At 42.6% G+C, this 16,017-nt stretch overlaps 1 protein-coding gene across 2 annotated transcripts in view; it reads left to right on the top strand.

The window, feature by feature from the left end:
• LOC134969144 (uncharacterized) overlaps positions 1-16,017 on the top strand; it is a 371,526-nt gene that overhangs the window by 247,467 nt on the left and 108,042 nt on the right. For both annotated transcript variants that reach the window (XM_063944894.1, XM_063944895.1), the window contains one exon: positions 14,914-15,013. In XM_063944894.1, the coding sequence (XP_063800964.1) occupies positions 14,914-15,013 (100 nt within the window). The remainder of the gene's footprint in view (positions 1-14,913; positions 15,014-16,017) is intronic.

Below are 16,017 nucleotides of genomic sequence, written 5' to 3'. Positions count from 1 at the left end.
TGTTGTTAGGCAATAATTGAAGAATTTACATACAGTACTGACATGTACTGTATGTAATGCTTGTACATCATGTCAGTCGACCCTTATGCTGTACACTACTGTAAGTCTCACAGGGCCCATGCACTTCCAAGGAGGGTTATTTACTGTACTGTATCTGTTTCATACAGGAAACTAATTGCAGTCCATAACACTGAAGTTGTATTTTCAGTACTGTACAGTATACAATACTTAAATTTGAACATCAGGTACTGGATAGTAAACATGTACAGTATTAACTTCTATCATAAAACTCTTATGCATTTTCAGATGTGTAAATTTTAGACTACAGTATTCACAAATGTTTTCTCTCCATACAGGAATTATAGTTGGACAACATGCCAGTAACTATCAACAAAACGATGAGCAAGATAATCGCCAACATGAAAAAAGAAAATAAAACCATCAAAGAGATCCATGCATGGCTCAAGGAAAGTGGCATTATAGTCACTTTAGAAACGGTGCGCTATCATGCATTCGAGAGAACAACGCCCAGATTTGTATTTCCTACAAAATGCACATGGTACGTACTGTACACTACTGTAATGTTTAAATGACTTGCTTTATACCATAAACAATTTTTTTGAAATAAAATAAAAACTTCATCAATTGTAACTGTGATTGTGCTGTTCATGAAATCATATTTTTCATACTGTATTGTACTGTAGGAGAGTGCAACAAATTGTGGAGGAACTAACTCGTGAGGATGATGAGCGTACTGCTCTGCAAATAAAACGAATTCTCCATTCCAAGTATGACCTGGACATATCGGCCACCAGCATCAGAAGGATGCGACGGAAAATGGGATGGACCTTTGGCGCAACAAGGTAAAATACTGAAAGCAGTATAAACCATACAGTAAATGCACTGTTAATAATCCCTTGATACGTGATATAATAATGCCATAAATCATTATACAGAGTGTGTACTTTATACTATATACAGTATGTGTGTGTGTATATACTGTATATATTCTATCCCAAAAGAGATACCTACTGTATAGGCACTCAGAGACAGCAATGAAGCATTGCCGGCTTATTGTGATGATTACATACTGTATACTGTGTGTGTGTGTTTGTGTGTATGTACAGTATGTATATATATATTACTCTGTATGTAACTTAATGTACTGTATGTACAGTTTAATGTATACAGTAGGTATATAATACAGTATACTGCACATACAGTCTACTGTATATACAGTAATCTGTAAATCTGTAATTTCATAACTGTATCTGATTTCATTATTTTTGGCTCTTCACAGGATATCTCCAATGATAAGAGATGTGAATAAAGAAAAGAGAGTGGAACAGGCACGGCGATGGATTGAGAGTGGTGAAACATTTGATGATGTCATTTTCACAGATGAATCGTCTGTTGCCCTTGAGCGGTTCTCCAGAATGTCATTCAGGAAACGTAACCATATCTCTTTAAAACCACGCCCAAAGCATCCATTGAAAGTCCATGTATGGGGAGGCATATCACGATTAGGAGCTGGTCCCCTATTATTTTTCGAAGGTACAGTACTATACTTTATTCTGTGCCTGTGTTCTGTAAAAATACATGTTGTACTGTAGAGTACGTGTAACTGCACAATAAAAGGAGTTGCTTATTAATGAACAACATTTTTTGATTTCTGTAGGAATCATGGATAAGAAATTTTTCCAAGAAACAATAGTAGAGAAATGTATGGTGCCATTTGTGAATAAATATTACCCAACTCACCATAGGATATTCCAAGACAATGATCCTAAACACTCCGCCTCAGCCAAATTTATGGAAGAGAAAGGTATGAATTGGGAACGCACACCACCAGAGTGAGTATTCTTTCAACAGTGTACAAGTAAAATTTTGGATAGCACTCTAGTACTGTAAAAAAAAAATTTGTTTAATAAACAGTACAATATTGTATGTTTAATTTTCTCTATTTACTGTAATGTAATTAATTTTTTCTATACGCTTTTTTTTTATTTTTATATAGATCACCAGACATGAACCCAATCGAATTAGTGTGGGCTCAATTGAAGAGGTACGTTAGGAGTGTTGCAAAGCCAACAACAAAACAGCAACTGGTGGATGGGATAAAGAAATTTTGGCTAGAAGTACTCACACCTGAACATTGTAATAATTATATAAATCACCTGTATAAAGTATTACCTGTTGTAGTTGAAAGAAATGGTCAAGCCACAAATATGTAGTTCTGTATTTTCTGTTTAAAATTTTAAATTGGTGCATTATTAAAAAAAATGATAAAATTGCCTTTGTCTGATTATTGCATAAACTAATGTAGAATATTATACAGTAGTAATGTTATTGATGTGTACTGTATGAACAGTTATTTTCAGTTTTATAAGTCCTGAATAAGAGTACTGTACATTTTGATCAGTGCAGTACATGGAATCGGATGTTGTAATACTTTATTTTTACATTAATATTGATGTTTTTCCAATAAATATTCAATTTTACAGTATGGTACGGTACAGTACATGAGGGTACCTGTACAGTATGATACGTCATTATGGGGGAGAAATACTGTATCCACTAAATGTACAGTAAAATGTTTTTTTCTTATTACAAACACACAAATGCATCTCAGATGGAAATATGCTATACACAGCAGACAGCTTATGGTGACAGAACTTCCCTACTGTATCCCCACCCATAGTCGTGGTATATTTTAGATTGCCTAATGAGACACTCCTGCAGCATTGCCAATGATTCATGTAAAACCTGTGTGCAAACAGTATCTGTATTGAATGCAAAGTACAGTAAGAGTACAGTATACAGTATTATCAGAGCCAAACCTGACCAACATGATGCCCTAGGCTAGATTTTGGCTGATGCCCTCTTGCACAGATGCTACGTAGTTCCGCCTCTAACCCTGCACCCCTTTCCCAGCACCATCACCCATTTTGGCGCTCCTACCCCCTATAATCTAAATAAGAACAATGTGCACATTTAGTGCCAGCCCAAAACAGTGTACAGTATGTTCTTGCTGGGAAGGGGCATGGTAACACAATAATACCCGAAGATGAAATGACACAACACAGTACTGCAACTTTATTCACATTATATCATGCAGTGGTGTCTCTTATTCTCATGACATCATATCATAGTACCACATTACTCCTAACAGTAATGCCCCTTATTCACATTACACCCCACCACATTCATCTTTATTTACATTAGACCACAGGTTCTCAAACTCAGTCCTCAGGACCCCACACAGTGCAGGTTTTGCAGGTCTCACAGAATCACAAGTGAAAAAATTAGCTCCACCTACTGTATGGACCTTCTAAAATGTGTCAGTTAGTAATGAATACATCTGTGCACTTGCTGGTTTACCTGCAAAACATGCACTGTGTGGGGTCCTGAGGACCAAGTTTGAGAACCACTGCATTAGACCATGCAGTAGTGCCCTTTCCTTATGTTACACCAGAAAATATTGTAGTACACCTTATACACATACAGTACAGTAATGCCACACATTAGTAATGCATTTCATATTTAAATTTTCTGATTTAATTTCATAGAGCCGCAGTCACTCACAGAATATAGGCATGTACTGTAGCATCTCATTTTATTCTGCAGAAGCTGATTATTCCCGTTTGGCTAGTTTGCCGCCTCTGTACAGTATATCACAATAGAAAAAAGTTATAGTGTCAGTGAAAAAAGCACCTCATGACAGATACTGTACACAAGCTCATGTCTAAATACTGTATACTGTAAGCAGTGACATTAAGGGGTACAGTACTGTATATGCAATTGCAGTCGAATTCCGGCAGGAATACGGAAAAAATGGACACGGGATCCCCCATCTTTTTAGAACCAGCACCGGGCTCTGCGCCTGGTCCTGGTGCAAAAAATAAGGGGGACAAAAAAAGCGTAGGGGTTCCCCATATTTTTTGAATCAGCACTGGGCTCCACTAGCTGGACAGATAATGCACAGCCGGGGGAGACTTTTATACCGGTCCCTGCGGCCATGGAATTAAATACCCAACTAGTCACACCTGGCCGGAGTACCCTGGAGGAGTGGGGGCCCCTTAAATCAAGGGGACCCCCCTCCAGCCACTCGATTATCTCTATCACCCCTGTGTATTGTAGCTAGGGGATTGTGACGCTCCTTCAGCATTGCCCCGTAGCCTGCAAAATCTGTGCTGTTATTTGCTCCATAGCTGAGTGCCTCCTAGGAGCTAGGAGTCACAGGCGGTAGCCATTTCAATTGAGTCTGCCCTGCTATAGAATTGTACAGGTATGTGTACATTACCGTACGGTGCATAGAACCTTTACAGTAGAAACTCTCCTGCAGCTTTGGCCTGCTTTACTGTATGTACTGTAAAACTTGTGTTTTGTCAGTTTGCTATGCGACCGAGCCCGGTGTAACGTACAGTACTGTAATGTGCATAGACCTCGCTTACAGTATCTCTGTGTATTTTGGCTAGGGGATTGTGACGCTCCTTCAGCATCGCCCCGTAGCCTGCACAGCTTATGCCATTTCTTATTCCATACCCAACTGCTGCCTGCCACGAGGTGGGGGTTCAGGAGGTGGGGGTTCATGGGTAGTGGTCGTTTTGACAGTGTGCTATGCGATTGAGTCCGGTGTACCGTAATACTGTATGCAATCCTACAGTAGCTTATCCCTCCCGTGTATTTTGGCTAGGGGATTGTGACGCTCCTTCAGCATTGCCCCATAACCTGCACAAGGGTTCAGGGGCGGCGGCCATTTTGCCAGTGTGCTACAGTATGTCATCGAGTCCGGTGTACCATAATATGCATACTGTGTATTTTAGCTAGGGGATTGTGACGCTCCTTCAGCATTGCCCCATAGTCTGTACAATCTGGACTATTACTTGCTCCGTAGCCTAGGGCCTCTGTGGGGCAAGGAGTCATAGGTGGTAGCCATTTCTATTCAGTCTGCCCAGCTACAGAATTGTATGTGTACTGTGTACGGAGCATAGAACCTTAACCTGCATAGAACCTGCACATTATGGTACACCGGACTCGATCGCATAGAACCGCTCATGCAGCTACTGTATGCCCTGGTTTACAGTATGTGAATAAAAAAAATAATAAAGTGTCTGAAAAAAACTACAGTAACATGCATTCGTACTTAAGGAATCGAACCCTGGACTCTGAGTATAGGAAGCGAAACACTTCACCACTTCGCCGCAGACAAATGTATAAATCCGTTGGTTTTGATTATGCTGTAATGGCTACGGGATTAGGACGATAACATACTGTAGAAAATTCCTAATCTTGAGAGGCAATAGTGAACTTGTAACACACATCCATTTGCGACAGTGTACACTACTGGTTTTACAGTACTGTGTTTTGTCTGCGGGACTTGGACGCTCACATACAGTATTCATAAAGTATTGTAGATGGATCATATACTGTATGCTGTACTATTTGCGTCGGTGTCGTACTGTATATACAGTACTGTATTAAATAATGCAGCGTAATGAGTACAGTATTTACTGTATGCAGCGTAATGAGACGCCTTAGTAAAGTAGTCCTTATTATGTATGTCAGTATTGTATTTTACGGGAGACCACACGCATGCGCAGTGGTGATTGTAAAAAGCGACATCTGGTGGCTGATCGCAGGTATTACACGTAAAGGTAACGCCAAACGTCAAATGTCTGTCTCCGTGCGATTAGATAGCCTCTCTGTGGCTAGGCGCGCCTCGCTACGCCACAGTACGCTGCGTATGGTCGAACGGGACAAACGCCGCGGCCACTCAAGATAAAGGTGGCTACATCTGTAGTTTCATTGCTTGAATATTATAAATCTAGGCACTTTTTGTTAAGTAATTTTTATTCTATTATAAAAATTGGAATATATATTTAGAGCACCAATCACATAGTAAGGGAAGTGATGTAATCACTTTTTCCCTTTAAAAGGGTTGCTATCAGGTCCAATGTCTCATAATACAGAGACTTGGCTGTTAGCACTGCACCATTGGAGGGTAAGGTTTTATTTACACAATAGTATACTATATGCTGAAATATCAACTTTGAAGGTGGCTCCATTTATTAGTATATATTTTGTATCAACTTGATTGGTTAATTATTAATTATTATTATTATTTATTGACATAATTTACTAATAAGTATTTGATAGGCACTATTTATATATATTCACCACACAGATACGACAGATTCATTTATTTATGAATATGAAATGAAGTTATATGAGTTATACACATCTATATATTTCACTGTTGATAGTCTTTTCCATGTTAAGTGAAAGGAGTATTCGTTTTCCCATGGGGTGGGAATTTTTGTACCCACTGGTACTTTAATGGATTGTATAATTGACAACAAATCAATTAATTTACCAGGTCTGCTACGTGTTCTGAACTGGTTAGGCTCTATATCTAAATATGAATTGCCTTCACTCCTGAGTCTCTAAGTGTCAGGTTCAAGCTGTTGACCGATGAGGTATGTGCTATATTATAGTGATTTTCCCAATTATTGCCACTAATGAATGAAACCCTTTATGGCTAGTACTATGGGTAATTCATTTAATTTAATTCATTTAATCATTGATTAGCGTTACCGTTCATAAAGAATTGGATTTTCTAGTAAAGGTATCTTGTTGATTCACTGCATTGATGGTTAATATAGCTAGTCCTGGGGTTTTTCCACATATTAACAAAAGGTTGGCTGATACCATCTAAAAATAATTAGATCATTCAGTAGGGGTACTGTGTAGATTGATAGCTTTGGTGGCTGTTATAACTAATTCTGTGGCTTTGTCTTGTATTATATATGGAAATCATATTGGTTAGTCATTTGATTTGATCACTGTTGATCAGATATTAATGATACTAGATTTTTTCACAATTATGGCTGTATATCTATTAAATAGGGGTCTATTTATGAACTCATAGGTGTTCTTGTAATTAATACCCAATTAATTAATTTATTAGGTTTCTTATGCTTATGAACCGGTTAGATTCCATACCATTATGAGTCTTCCCCATATTCAAGCTGATGATATATGAGGTATGTGCCGCTCCATCGGGTTAATCCCAAGTTTTGTCTGATTAAACAAGAAGAACTCCTTAATTAATAAGGGTTATTAAATGTTTTTTAATTAGGTTTGGTCCTTGCTGTATCAATCAAGTTCCATTGAAATATTGAAACTTTGTTCATGCAGCTTTGAATGACCATTTATGTGCAGACAATATTTACTGAATTGAAGAGGTATGTCTTTTACAACCTGTGCTTTTTGGTTCTCTTTTTCTTCTTTCTTCATTTTATCCATCCTGTTTTCCTCCTCATGTTGCTATGTCATGTTCTTCTGATACCAATATGTCATGTAATATTTGAGTTTAAGATGCTTATTGCTGTATATTTGTTTTGATTTATTATTCTACAATTGTAGATTTCACCCCTGATGAAGTCTTGGAACAAGACGAAACGCGTTGGGTTATTTATCTATCGATTGTCTGATGTTACCTCCGTATATACAATAAGGAGAAGGCGGAGATTGTAGTGTCATATCTACATCTTTCCTCATCACTACAAGTTGATTGTTCAAATTTTGCGACAAATGTAAATGTATCAACTCTGTATATTCATGGACATTGGTGTTGAGCGTATGTTTTTATAAATAACATTTTTATGTTAGTATATGCTATCGGACAAAATTTATCTTGAGGATACTGTAAGGGTCCATTTTAAAGTAGGGCGTTGCTACAACCCCCTTGGCGCCATTACCTCTATTGTTTCACATTTCCACACATTTAGCTCCTCCTAACAGGGAACTTAAAGGATACAGGCAGCCTTATAGTAATTTTAGTGTTTTATCTAAAATAGCGCAGTGGGAGAGTAATTTTTGTTTTATATATATATATATATATATATATATATATATATATTCGTGCCCTTATATTAAGGCTGAATCGAACAAACTGAATTCTCCCATGGGGAACTTCTGAGATGCGGGCATGGTGTTTGAGGGGCTACACCTCAAATTTATTTAGATGTACCAAGCTGAAATTTGGCAGGAATGTGTAGAATCATCATCTGGTGCTGCATTCCAAATTTCAGGGCAAAATAATTAAAAGTGAGCAATTGGGAGTAGTCTAAAGTTTAAACTGTCAGTTTTTTTCTGCCACTTCCTGGTTGGCTTTTTTGCCAGTTTGCTAATGTTGTCTATGGTGGGATTTTTGGGAAGGCATAACTCAGGGTATAGGACGAATTAAGACTAGGGGTTTATTTTATTAGATGGAGCTTGTCCCAGTGTAGTGCCTTTTGGGGGTTAAGGTTTTTCATAAAGTCAGTTTTTTATTTATTTAGTAAAATAGGCCCCATTGTAAAGATGGGGCAGTTCAATTTGTTGTGCCTGCGCAGTAGGGATGGCCATCGCTGGGGTGTCCATCGATGGTTGCCATCAATGGTACCATTGACGATAACCATCGATGGTACACAAACCATCTATGGTGAACTATCTATGGTTTGCACCACTTGATGGTCACCGCTGAAAGGTGCAGGCTGGTCCGCAGACCAATGAAAAACCAGGGGCGGGGATTAGCGGATGTCGGGGGCAGAGCTATGCTCGTGTGACGGCACCACATTTAAAAAAATATGTATTTAATTATACCTTTCCATCGATGGAGGGAAACTATCTGGTTCTCCCCCATTGATGGCAAAAGTATTCTACATCAGCCATAAATCGATGATTTTGAATCATCGATGGTCGATGGCCATCCCTACTGCGCAGTGGCTGCCAGTAGAGAGAGAGGGAAGGGGTCTCGTGCAGGCTGAGGAGGTTATGAAAGGAGCTGCTTTCATGATGTCTGTTGCTGTCCAGGGCCGGCAACAGAAATCTTGGGGCCACGTACAGTGATATCTCTGGGGCCCCCTAGATTATATATATAAAAAGAGCAACAGAGTTTGCTGTGCTATATAAGAAACTGTTAATAAATAATAAAGTATATATATAATATATATATATATATATATATATATAATTATACAGATATAGAAATATGTATATCTCTCCTTCCTGCCCCACACACACCACAGTTTATGTCTCCCTCTCTTCTTCCTCCCACACACCCTGCAGTCTGAGTCTCCCCAATGACTCCATGCTGCATTCCCAGATCCCCCACGGCATCCCAAAGCCCTGTATCCCATCACCAAGCCACTCTTACCACATGCTGACACCTATACATACATTGACATCTAAACATACACACGCTGACACCTATACATACACTGACACCTACACATACACAGACATACACACAGTGACACCTATATACACACCGACATACACATGCTCAGTCTCACACCTATACATACACCGACATACACATGCTGACACCTATACATACACCGACATACACATGTTGCCACTTATATATACACTGACACCTGTACATACACTGACATACACACGCTGACACCTATACATACACTGACACCTATACATACACCGACATACACATGCTGACACCTATACATATACTGATATATACACACTGACACCTATACATACACTGACACCTGTACATACACCGACATACACATGCTGACACCTATACGTACATCGACATACACACGTTGACACTTTATAAATACACTGACATAAACACACTGACACCTATACATACACCAACATACACACGCTGACACCTATACATACACTGACACCTATACATACACTGACACCTATACATATACTGACATACACACGCTGACACCTTTGCATACACCGACATAGACCTTCTGACACCTATACATAATCTGACATACACACACTGACACCTATACATACACCGACATACACACACTGACACCTATACATACACTGACATACACACACTGACACCTATACATACACTGACACCTATACATACACACACTGACACCTATACATACACTGACATACACACATTGACACTTTATAAATACACCGACATAGACATGCTGACACCTATACATACACCGAAATACACACAGACACCTATTCATACACCGAAATACACACGCTGACACCCATACATACACTGACTCCTATACATACACTGACATACACATGCTGACACCTATACATACGCCGACACCTGTTCATACTAGAGATGTGCGGCTGGCACTTTTTGTGTTTGTGTTTTGGTTCTAATTCCACTTTCTTGTTTTGGTTTTGCCAAAACCACCCTTTCATGTTTTGGTTTTGGCTCTGGATGATTTTTGGAAAAAAAACATAAAAACAGCTAAAATCACAGAATTTGGGGGTAATTTTGCTCCTACGGTATTACTAACCTCAATACCATTAATTTCCACTTATTTCCAGTCTATTCTGAACACCTCACACCTCACAATATTGTTTTTAGACCTAAAAGTTGCACCGAGGTGGCTGTATGACCAAGCTAAGTGACAAGTGTGTAGCACAAACACCTGGCCCATCTAGGAGTGGCACTGCAGTGTCAGACAGGATGGCACTTTTCACTGGGTCTCACTCATTGACAAGTTCAAAAACTTTGGGTGACAACGGAAGCAGTCCACTGACAACTAAATCCCTTCTTCCTCTTGTACCCAAGCTCCTGCAAACCACACCACCAACTCCCTCAATGTCAATTTCCTCCTTAGACAGGAACGCCAATAGTCCAGCAGGCCATGTCACTGGCAAGTCTGATGAGTCCTCTCCTAACTGGGATTCCTCCGATGGATCCTTGAGTGTAACGCCTACTACTGCTGTTGCTGCTGGCGCTGCTGTTGTTGCTGCTGGGAGTCAGTCGTCATCCCAGAGAGGAAGTCGGAAGACCACTTGTACTACTTCAACTAAGCAATTGACTGTCCAACAGTCCTTGTACCTCATGGATATGACTACCAGAATTTACTGGCCTTTTTTTGCATTAAAGAAAGAAAAGAAAAACTAAAAGTGAACGAAAGAATCGATGTCCTCAAAGTACTCATTCAACCCTAGAGATATGCTCCCAGTGCCAGGTACACCTGTCCCCCCAGTGCCAGATATGCCCCCAGTTCCCCAATTCCCCGGCACTGTGAGGCAATGTGTATCTGGCACTGTGAGGCAATGTATATCTGGCAGTCTGGGGGCATTTGTGTATCTGGCACTGTGGGGCAATGTGTATCTGGCACTGTGGGGCAATGTGTATCTGGCACTATGGGGCAATGTGTATCTGGCACTTTGGGGGCATTTGTGTATCTGGCACTGTGGGGCAATGTGTATCTGGCACTGTGGACAATGTATATCTGGCACTCTGGGGGCATTTGTGTATCTGGCACAGTGAGGCAATGTGTATCTGGCACTGTGGGGCAATGTATATCTGGCACTCTGGGGGCATTTGTGTATCTGGCACAGTGAGGCAATGTGTATCTGGCACTGTTGGGCAATGTATATCTGGCACTGTGGGACAATGTATATCTGGCACTGTGGGGAAACGTGTATTTGGCACTATTGGGGTCATATGTGTATCTGCCCCTCCCCCCATATGTGTATCACGTCCCCATTTTCATTGGCCACACCCCATGTGGCATTTGGCCACACCCAATTTTTGGCGCGCGTGCACACAGTACATGTAAGACATTTTTTCTACTTGCACCACTGTCCAGAGCACACTGACACCACTAGATTCCCTGTTATGCAGCAATAGAATCAAGCAGCCAGAATGTGAGCAGGACAGCATGCAGTGCACCAGGGCCGGTTCTTGCTGTGGTTGCGCCCTGGGCAAAACTATGGGGGCGTGGCTTCACACGGGGGCGTGGTCAGTTGCGCCAACATTTGTGCCCCCCTGTAGCGCCGCCCTGATCATGCTGTGCTGTGCCGCCCGCCGCCCTGATCATGCCGTGCCGCTGACCGCTGTGCCGCCTGCCACCCTGATCATGCCGTGCCGCCCGCCTCCCGCCCCAAGCGTGCCCTTATCAGTGCTGCCGCGCGCCTCCTTCCTTGATGCGGTGCGCGATGACGTCAGGCAGTGCGCGGAAAGTGGGCGGGAGGGAGGGTCAGCGCTGACTGCGCTGTGCTCAGTCAGGAATCCTTCAGTAACATGGCGCCCGTTAGTACATGCGGCAGCGCCCTCGTAGATGCGTTGCCCCGGGCAAAAGTCCGCTTGCCCGGGGCAAGAGTTGCTCCTGCAGTGCACACAGAGACACAGGAGTATCAGGTTTCATGAGCTACCTACGGAGCTTTCTGACCTAGAGGAAATAGGTTTGGGGAAACAGCTCTAAGTAACACAGGGATCCCAGCTTCTCCTCCTACCCACCTGGGTCACACACACACACACACACACACACACACACACGCTATTCTTTCACGTGACAAGATAGAGTATAGATTTTATTTTTCTATGTGTATTTTAAGGTTGTTTACGTTTTAAGTCTTTGTTCCACTGCAAGAAATTTTTTATAAAATAGTTGTCTCTCAATTAGGTGGAGCTATAAACATTACTCAGGCATTATTAAACCATTAGTTTAAATCTAGTATGTACCATTGGTTTAAATTTTATATACACAATCCATACCTCCCAATATGACCCATTCCAGGAGGACCAAAATGTCCTCTACCTGGACTTCCCTCCTAATTTATGATTTCAATCACCTGCCTTGAAACACCTTTCTTATCAATTAAATAGTTCAACATGGGTGACGCCTATAATATATTAGGAGGGAAATCCAGGTAGAGGGCATCTTGTCCCTCCTGGAATGTGTCATGTTGGGAGGTATGCACAATCTAATAACATACCCTCCAACATGACCCACCCCACTAGGTACAAAATGCTCTGTTTCTGGACTTCCGTCTTGATTTATGATTGCCATCACTTGTGAAGAAACAGCTTTCTTATCATTTAACTAGTTCAACACAGGTGATGGAAATCATAAATTAAGAGGGAAGTCCAGAAACAGAGCATTTTGTACCTAGTGGGGCGGGTCATGTTGGAGGGTCTGTAATAAACACCCCACCACCACCACCTTTCCACAGGACCCCCCTCCTGACTTAAGTGCCCCGGCATCCCCAAGGCTTAATCCGGTCCTGGATATGCTCCTCTTCCTCATAAGCAGTGGCGTAACTACTGCCCCCGCAGCCCCTGTGGTAGCTTGGAGGCGCAGGGCTGCGGGGGGCGCCGCCACTGATTTATCGCAGATTGACATGCAGACGAGCCGTCCACATGTCAATCTGCTGTCTACCTCCTTCCCTCCGCTGAAGATGTTGCTGCTTCTTGAGGGGAGGAGAGCACACAGCGTGCGCCTCTCCTGCCCCTCTGTGTCTACTTTCAATTCGGCGCTGGCCCGTGAGCCAATCAGAGCTCGCGGTCCGGCAGCCAAGGCTCCTGATTGGCTGCCGGACCGCGAGCTTTGATTGGCTCACAGATCGGTGCCTAATTGAAAGTAGACACCCGCACCACCTGAGACTGAGCTGAGGGGCAGGAGAGGATCTCCTCCCCTAACACTAAAACACAGGGCAGCAGCAGCAGCGCGGTAAGGAGGGGGGGACACAGGACATATGTAACTGGCACTGGGGGCATATCTGAATCTGGCACTGGAGGTATATCTGGCATTGGGGGGCATTTCTGTATCTGGCATAGGGGGGCATTTATGTATCTGGCACTGGGGGCATATCTAGCACTGGGGGCATCTCTGTATCTGGCATTGGGGGGGCATTTATGTATCTGGCACTGGGGGCATATCTGAATCTGGCACTGGGGGGCATATCTGGCATTGGGTGGCATTTCTGTATCTGGCACTGGGATCATTTCTGTATCTGGCACTGGGGGCATATCTGGCACTGGGGGCATATCTGGTACTGTGTGGGCATTTCTGTATCTTGCACTGGAGGCATAACTGGCACTGGGGGGACAGGTGTATCTGGCACTGGGGGCATCTCTGTATCTGGCACTGGGGGCATCTCTATCTGGCACGGGGGGCATATCTGGCACTGTGGGGCAATGTGTACCTGGCACTGTGGGGGAATATCTGGCACTGGGGGCATATGTGGCACTGGGAGCACAGCCCTAGCAACAAGCATTACCACCTGGTTACAAGCACAACACCCAGCTCATGAAACCCCTGGCAACGTGTATGACACCCTGAGCATGACAACCCCTGGCACTGCATGGAACCAAGAGCATGAAATCCCTGGCAACGAGCAGGTAATTTAAAAGTCATTAGAAGCCTTACTGTAGGTCTTAATGTGTATCACGGACATTGTGGTGTGTGGTATAATATGTCACAGGCATTACAGTGTGTGATATAATGTGTCAGGGGCATTACGGTGTGTGGTATAATGTGTCAGGGGCATTACGGTGTGTGGCATATTGTGTAATGGGCATTATGGTGTGTGGCATTATGTCTAAGGGCCATTGCAGTGTGTGGCATTATGTCTAAGGGCCATTGCAGTGTGTGGCATTATGTCTAAGGGCCATTGCAGTGTGTGGCATAATGTGTAAGCGCCATTACTATAAGGAGGAAAAATGACAAATAATGTTAGGGACATGAATCAGGATTATTATTTTTACCCCTGTGGTGGCCAATGTCTCGGCGTGCAGGTTGCAAAACTGGGGTATAAGGAAGACTTTAACTGCATTGTCACGCCCCTTTCAGTGAAGCCACACCCATTTTAGTGAGGCCCCTTTTCCGGTGCACGTGCCTACGACGCGCGCATCTTCACTTTTATAGTGCTGTTTATGGGAGGGGAAGGGGGCGGGTGAGGGGGCGCCAGAGAATTTTTTGGCTTGGGGAGAAAAATTCCTAGTTACGCCACTGCTCATAAGGCATCTGACAGCCTCACAGTTCTACAGTTTGCAGCCCTTTTGGAGCTCTTTGTGGTATACACAGTGAAGCGCTTGTAATGTGTATAAATGTTTTGCATCTTAATGTATTTTTTTATCTTTTGCATCTTTCACAGGGTCCTAATCCAAAGCCAGGGGACATGATTGAATTTCAACGCTACGGTTACCAACACTGGGGTATATATGTTGGAAATGGAGAAATTGTACATTTAACAGGTGAGATATTATGAAGTTAGTAGGGGTTTATAAATATAACAATAAATCCAAGTCTGACAAGAGGGCAGGGAGATGGTAAGAGTGACATGAGAAGCACCATATAAAAGGTGGGATGTACTAAAGGGAAAATGCGTCCAAAAACTCCAAAATGTCATTTTAGGACTTTGGTGCTGTTTCCCATATGTACCTAGCTCCGGAATGTGATACATTCTGGGGCTTGGATGCGGTGGCTGACGTTACTCTGTAGAAGTCAAGGGCTTCTTTCTGCAATTCCTGCTGAGAGGGATCCAATCGGATCCCTCCCAGCAAGCAGGCTTGGACTGGCCCACAGGGGTACAGGGGAAACCACCGGTGGGCCCCAATGCTGGGGGCCCACCTCCTGCTCTAAGGATCAGGTTCCAGACTGTGCACTTTAATTATACATTATACATATGTTACCTTATACTGTATTTTCTACAGTGCATTGCTGTTATTAATCTGGTACATGATCATTTGTGCAGCAACTGAATTACTGTATATATTTATGAAGGGCCCAAAACATTGCACTCACTAACGGTTAGTCAAACCAATGGGGTGGCAGGCCACACCCCCTCTGCAGACTGGCCACACCCCTAATATAGGCCCCTACTACTGTATTTCCCCGGTGGGCCCTACATGTCCCAGTCCGACACTGCCAGCAAGTCCCACGGCCGCCAAATTGCCCTGCGCATGCACAGAGAAACTCCCAGTGCTGAAACCCGGAAGATCTGTCCTTAGCTAAACTATTCGCATATGTAAGTGCCGGGATGTACCGCATAGCGGATAACATACGATGCTTAGTACATCCCGCCCAAAGTCTTACTGGATATAGATCTATGCCTTTGGTTTATCTTTTATTTTATATTACATTCACAGCTCAATCACAGCATGTTATATTATACTAGCTGCAGTACCCGACTTTCGGGGTGAACATCGGTGAAAACAAACTGTTTAAAAAAAACAAAAAAATGTGTAGCTCTTTGACC

Source organism: Pseudophryne corroboree, chromosome 11 (assembly GCF_028390025.1).
Source record: "Pseudophryne corroboree isolate aPseCor3 chromosome 11, aPseCor3.hap2, whole genome shotgun sequence".
Taxonomy (NCBI): Eukaryota; Metazoa; Chordata; class Amphibia; order Anura; family Myobatrachidae; genus Pseudophryne; species Pseudophryne corroboree.
Note: the sequence above shows the minus strand (reverse complement) of the source record. Positions and strands in the feature narration are given on the sequence as shown.